Here is a 7,142-nt window from a genome sequence, read left to right as displayed (position 1 = left end):
GGAGCGGCTGGTAGTTTCGAACTGCTGACCTTAAGGTTCGCAGCCCGATTCATAACCACTACGCTACCAGAGCTGTAAATATGACTTACTATATAAGTATACATCTGACTTACTATACAAATATTTATAAAATTCAACTGATAAAACACTGATCTATACCTTTATTTCTCAGAGTAAGAAAAACTAGTAAAGTGAGCAATTAAATGGAAGTGAATAAAAACATAATGCTACACAATAAATCTGTTGTTGCTTTTGTTAAGTGGTGTCAAGTCAGTTCTGACTCATAGCAATAAAAATTTTTAGTAAACAAAAATATCAAAGTGTGAAGCCATTGTTTCTCGACACCTCTTCCCCCATCCAGGACTCTATACTTCTGAAGGGGTGCTTCCATCTCTCTGACCCTTCACCTGAAGAATTCGGTGTTTATTTACACATCAAAACTGCAGTTATGACACCCTGGTACAGTTGTGCTATTAAATGCCATTCAGTCAGTTTTCTGATTCATGGTGACTTTGTATCAAGTTTCCGAAGAGCAGCTGACTGAGTTTGAACAATCAACCAACTCTGCGGTTCAAACTGACCTTGTAGTTCAGTGCTTATCCTACAGCACATCAGGACTTCAGAGAAATAATTATTATGTGTGAGAAGAAAGCCTCATATCATGTACGTCTTTGAGTTTGAGGATCGGTGGCATTTAACAACATAGGGTGAGTGTGGTAAGCCTGACCTACTAGGATGGTACTTACTTACTTACCCTCAAAGAATGCACAACAAGTACAAGTACATTTTTGTGAAGGGAAAAATTCCTCAATGCAACTTTCCTGGTCTTTTCCTCACCAATGCATTTTCACATTTTCTTAAACCATCTTCCTAATAATAACCTACATGATCACCTCATGTCTCTTGAGAAAATTCTATTAAGATTACAACCCTTTAGATTCCCAAAACAGTCACTATATCCTTCTGAGAAGTCCTGGTATGGTACTGTAGGATAAGAACTAGACTACCAACTTATAGGTCAGAGGTTCAAACCCACCAGGTAGATGCTCCTCAGAAACTCTATACAGAGTCACAGTGAAACAGAATCAACTCAGTGGCACTTAACAACAACAAAACCTTCTGTGCTAACCTCTCTGCCTCACTCATTACTGAGGTCTTCTCAACCTTCCTTAAAATGCTTATTGTATCTAAACACTGTTAGGTGGACAGCATTAAACTGGTTGCAAAACTTTAATGATTTGGGAAAATGTGCAGTTTAATTCTTTTGAACAGGTGTTCTTAAGTGCCATGAAGTCGATTCAGACTCATAGCAACCCGTATAGAGTTCCCAAAGAGCAACTGGTGAGTTTGAACTGTTCAAACAGTTTTTATTTTGATGCCAAAACAAATGTAAGTCAATGATTTTGATCTCCTGATTTTGAAATAATTTTTCCAATGTGTTTAAGTCTGTAATGTCTGCAAAGATCACTTCTTTCCATATAAGGATATCATTTATTTTTAAAAAACATTTTTAACTTTTGATTTTTATAAGATTCAAATACAGTTTCTACTATAAAAAGTAAACTAAATTGTAATCAGAAACCTTGGTTTTAATTTTGCTTCTGGCAGTAATGAGTTATATAACCACTGTACATCTCAGCTTCTTGTATGGGAGATGTAGGATCTATTTCACCTAGCTATTCACCTGTCTTGTTTGCAAGAATAAGAACAATCCATCTGAAAATGTCATCACTGAAATAATTTTCTGGGGTAGCATCCACAGTTTCCTTTAATAATCAATGCAAGGAAAAAGTCACTAATCTTTACTGATAACCTCATAAAACTATTTCAACAGTGGCTCATATAATATATACAATAAGAACATGCTGAGAATCTTATCATTTTAATTCATCTATCTAAAAGAATTACAAAAAAGAGAAAGTCAGTGTTTTATTTTCATAAAGTTCAGAAAAATACACAAAACAGTTAAATAACTGCCTTACCTACCTTTTCAAGTCATCAAATACATCTGGCAACAAAAAGTTTAGCAATGACCAAAGTTCTGATAAATTGTTTTGCAAGGGAGTACCAGTCAAAAGAAGTTTGTTATCAGCATTGAATCGTTTTAACTCCCTGATAAGACGGCACTTCATGTTCTTAATCCTGTGTCCTTCATCTACTATTAAGTATTTCCAAAAGCAATGCTAGAAAATGAATTGAGGGAAGAATTTAAATATAATAATTTCATAATGTTGCCTAAAAACAATTTTGAAATTAAGACTCATGTCTTTATTTGAGTTGGATACTGATTTTTAGAATGTATTTCAAAATCTATTAGGATGATGATTTCCCTTAGATCCATCAATGGGAAAAATTAATAATTTCCTATAAATGATTACAATGATTAAAGGACAGTCTTTAATGTAAGAAAACAGAAATCCTCACAACTGCACCAATAAACAACATCATGATAAACAGAGACCAGAGAGCCCTGGCTGAAGACATCGCTGAGAAGAGGCTGTCCTGAACAAATACTCATATTCTGAGCTTTTCTGAACCTGAATGTGGCAATGATTTTAATTTTACTATTAGAGATTATCTGTAACTTTCACCTCAACTATTCTATAAACCTCCTGTTAATAGATGAAAATACACAATACAATTAATCCTATCAGGAAACAATTTTTTTTTTTAATGCTACTGGATGGTGAGAAAGTACAATGAATTAATAGAAATATGATTCATAGATAACAAAGACAGTGAACAAAGAAAGTGAAGATCATTTGTACCTGCAATGCATTTCGATCTCTCATGGCTATCTCAAATGATGTGATCACCACAGGATGAATCTGCAGTGTCCCTTTCCGTTTGTAAATATTTTTTACCAATTTCTGACGTTCCTTCTGGGTTCCATGATATAACATAGTAGTAATCTACAGGATTTGATACAGATTTATAATAAACTTTAGAACAGAATATAAATACCAACTATTTAGAAAATTCATATAGGTCATTTTCTGATAAAATATGTAATTTAACTTAATTCTTTTTTCTATTTTTTTGTAACAAAATGAGTCAAGAAGTGCTAAGGAATCATGGGATGAATCAGAGAAAACATACAAAAAAGTCACAAATACAAGATAAATCAGATTACGGAGAGGGAGTTGGGGAGCTACTTTTTAAATATCATTTACTTCTCATAAGGCAAGAATGTGAATAACATAATGTGGAACACAGAAATGTGTATGTGGGAGACAAAAATAAAACACTGTGAGAATAAACAATCTTTTTAAACTTCTACGTAAGTTTCCCTCAAGTGAAGCAAATTATCCACATGCACAGAAAATCATCTAAACACATTTTGGCAAGATGACCAAGTTTATCAATGCCTATTGCTCTATATAAAATAACGTAGGTTATGGTTCTGATTGAAAGATAAGTCGTATAAGGAACAACAGTCAATCAAAATTTAGTATAAACTATAGAAGATGGATATTTTAATTTCATTGAAATGTGTGAAATAATATATTTTTAACATAAATAAATATCTTACTTCTGGTGTAAATCTTTTGAATTCAGCCATCCAGTTAGGGAGTGTAGACAAAGGGCCACAGACAAGAAAAGGTCCAGGTACTCCTCTCTGAATCATCAATGCAATTGTAGCAATACACTGCACTGTCTTTCCCAATCCCATTTCGTCAGCTAAAATGCCATTTATACCATTTTCCCAAAGCATCTGAACAAAATAATACACTGTGTTTATTAAAAGCACTTAATGAATTAGCAATGGCTTTCTTTTTAAAAAATCATACCCAAAGATTACAAATATGACATATTCATGTATCCTGGTAACATCTTAAGTTCTAACAACACTTGTGGAAAGCCAATGATCAAAACCTTAAAAATGTCAGTAACTTTTGACAAGATAATTTTTTATGACTAAACAGTGTGAGTAAAGAAATCAGAAAAAGTATTTACACACAAGTATAACAATGAAACATGGGAGGAACAACTAAAACTATGATGTATCAAAATAGTAGATGATATAAAAATGAAAACATTAAAAAGTGACAATTCATTACCCTAAGCCATTCCATGCCTTCTACTTGGTACCAACGCATTACTCCTCCCGTGAAGTGCTTCGGTTGCTGAAAGGGGACTGGCTGTCCATTACATTTGCGAACGGGGTCATAAAAGAATTTAGTATTCTGTCTAACAGTTTGAGACAATCTATCTTTAATTATACTATTTGAATCGTTATTTTTCTGAAGATCTTCCATACAGAGATTAGTAGCAGAGGAGCAGTCATCCTATTAAAAAAAAAGCTTAATTAGAAATTTGGTACGTAATGCAGCCCCATCCAAATTTATTTCAGAAGATGTAACTATGAATTAAAGTTTATCCAGTCCTATGGCACCGTAGGATAAGCACTAGACCGTAAGGTTGGTTTGAATAGCAAAGTTGGTGGTTTAAACTCACTAGCTGCTCCTCAGAACCCTGTATAATGTTGCTATGAGTCAGAATCGACTCGATGGCACTTAACAACAACACAAAAGTGCTATAACCATAGAGAAAAAAAATAATAAAATAGTAAAAAAATTTTAAACTTCTGATTAAAATTTATCATTAACGATAAACATTATATGATCCCATTTATATGTAATATCTAGATTAGGCAAATGCTTAGATACAAAAAAGCTTACTATTTAGTTAGTATCAGAGATAGGAGAAGGAGGAATACTGAGTTTCTGTTTGGGATAATGGTTAAATTTTTGGCACTGGATACATAGCACAATGTAATTGATGTCACTGAACTGTACACTTCTTGTTACATACATCTTATAAAATAAAAACACATTTACCATTAAGAAAATATGATTGGGAATCCATAGAGAAAACACAGTATAAAATCTGACAAGGAACTTTTATCCAGAGAATGTATCAATAGAAAAACTCAATATATAAAATGGGCAAAAAATATAAACAAATATTTTACAAAATAAAGCATATAGCTATGAATATGAAATTATGTTAAATATCATTAGAAATTTTTAAAATGCAAATTAAAATGACAATAAGATACCAGTGACTAAAAAGATTCAGCTGGTGAGAGAATAAAGTAGTGCCATTACTTTGGAAAAAGATCTGCACTTTCTTATAAAGATAATCAATAAACATAAACCACATGTCTCAGAAATTCTTAGACATATATTTAAGAAACATGAAAACATGTCCACAAGGAGTCTTATAATAAAAATATTAATAGTATTCTTACTCCTGACAGCCATAAACTGGAAACAATCCATATGCCCGTCAATGAAGTCCTGGTGTAGTGCTGTGGGTTAATGTGCTGGACTGAAGTCACTTAGAAACACAAGGTTGGTGTTGGTGGTTCAAGCTCACCAGACACTCTTCGGAAACCCTATACAGGGTCGCTATGGGTCAGAACTGACTCAACAGCACTTCACAACAACATACCTCAATTAAACTTTTTTTTTTTTTTCAAATAGAACAAAGGAAAAAATGGCTAGCATCTTTTCACTAAGTAGCTAACTTTCAGAAAATTTTAAAAAAAGAATAAAGAGAGTTCCCAAGAACTTTGCAAATATGTTGCTGTTAAGTGCTATGAAGTCAGTTCTGACTCATAGTGACCCTAATACGGGATTTCTGAGCAACATCTATGAGTGTGAACCACCAACCTTGTGGTTAGTAGTTCAGTGCTTATCCTACAGCACCACACGAGGACTCCTTGCAAATATAGAAATGAGACCTAATAATCTGATACAAAAATAGGACAATTTAAAAAGTGAATCCTCTTAAAATGAGGTCACAATTTCATAGCATATAGTAATAGAAGATCAGATTGGGATTTTATCTTTAAAATTATAAATATTATAAAGGTAAAGTTTCATATTCTATTATTATATAACATAACTATGTTATATATGAAACCATGAAGTAATTCTTACAATGAAGAGTGAAAATCAAGGTACTTAATGGCATAAATTTTGGACAAAATTATATGATAGACAAATAGAATATCTCCCATTTTATAAACATACAATTAAGGGCCTATTAATCTTTTATATAAATGAAATTTTGAAACTAATATCTACTAGTGCATAATTCTGTTCTACTGACATTTACTTCTCTTATTAATTGTAGGGGCATGAATAGTGAATACATGGATAACAAGGAACCGCTCTACATAAAATAGACAAAAAGAAAATCAAGACTTTTCTAATAGAACCAAAGAAAATCTATTAAAGGCCAGAAACAGGATTAAGGCATCCTCACCACTTCCTCACAGATGGCTCGTGTATAACATCACATGGTTACAAACAGCTTGCATTATTCCTAGACTTACAAGGACCCATGCATTAGTATGTATACATCAAGGAATATGCAATAAAACTAAAAATTTGATACAGAAGAAAGTATGTTTGAATAAGAGGTAAAACATTTAAAAAGAAAACAGAAAAAATAAATGGCGAGGAAAATGTATAATGGTGATTAAAAGAGAGTAGTGTAAGAAAAGCAAATAGAATGCCCAAAATTAATTTCTATCATAATCACTTACCTCATCCTCCTTTTTGCTTTTTTTAGCCACAGACAAAATTTCCTGTTGAGAAAATTAAAATAAAAAACAATAAGGCATAAGCTCCATTCATTCATTTATTTAACATCTGTTTTGTGCTGATTTTATGAGAAAATGAGGTGAAGACTCCAGGTATTTGTAACAGAGACCTTAAATTGATGACTTAGGCAAAATCAGGACTATAGACATGTTTGCTTGACTCAGGGCCTTTTACAAAATTCAGAGTTAATTGTTGTTGTTGTAAGGTGCCATCAAGTTGGTACCAACTCATAGCGACCCTATATACAACAGAACCAAACACTGCCCGGTCCTGGGCCAATGACACAACTGTTGCCATGCTTGAGCCCACAGAGTTAGTCGGGAGTATGTAAAATATTGAGGGGCTTAAACAAACATCACTATTTTCCAGCTTTAAAAAAAATTGAGAGTTTACCTAAGTAGGCTAAGCACAAATACTAACAATCGTAGGTACTATCCCATAGTCTTCAAGTTAATTCAGGTTCAAACCACAGACCTCTCTTTCAATTTGCAATAGAGGGCTTAGCCACTGCCTCACCGGTGCTCA

At 33.0% G+C, this 7,142-nt stretch overlaps 1 protein-coding gene across 6 annotated transcripts in view; it reads right to left on the bottom strand.

Annotated features, from left to right (window-relative positions):
* Positions 1–7,142, bottom strand: part of HELLS (helicase, lymphoid-specific) — a 41,745-nt gene that overhangs the window by 19,575 nt on the left and 15,028 nt on the right. For 2 of the 6 annotated variants that reach the window (XM_006831163.1, XM_006831167.1), the window contains 5 exons: positions 6,560–6,601; positions 4,062–4,289; positions 3,533–3,715; positions 2,769–2,912; positions 1,987–2,183 (listed from right to left, as the gene is read on the bottom strand). In XM_006831163.1, coding sequence (XP_006831226.1) covers positions 1,987–2,183; positions 2,769–2,912; positions 3,533–3,715; positions 4,062–4,289; positions 6,560–6,601 — 794 coding nt within the window. The remainder of the gene's footprint in view (positions 1–1,986; positions 2,184–2,768; positions 2,913–3,532; positions 3,716–4,061; positions 4,290–6,559; positions 6,602–7,142) is intronic. The other 4 variants (XM_006831165.1, XM_006831168.1, XM_006831164.1 and 1 more) reach the window with 3 other exon arrangements.

The sequence above is a fragment of the Chrysochloris asiatica genome, unplaced genomic scaffold, assembly GCF_000296735.1.
Source record: "Chrysochloris asiatica unplaced genomic scaffold, ChrAsi1.0 scaffold00003, whole genome shotgun sequence".
Classification (NCBI taxonomy): Eukaryota; Metazoa; Chordata; class Mammalia; order Afrosoricida; family Chrysochloridae; genus Chrysochloris; species Chrysochloris asiatica.
Note: the sequence above shows the minus strand (reverse complement) of the source record. Positions and strands in the feature narration are given on the sequence as shown.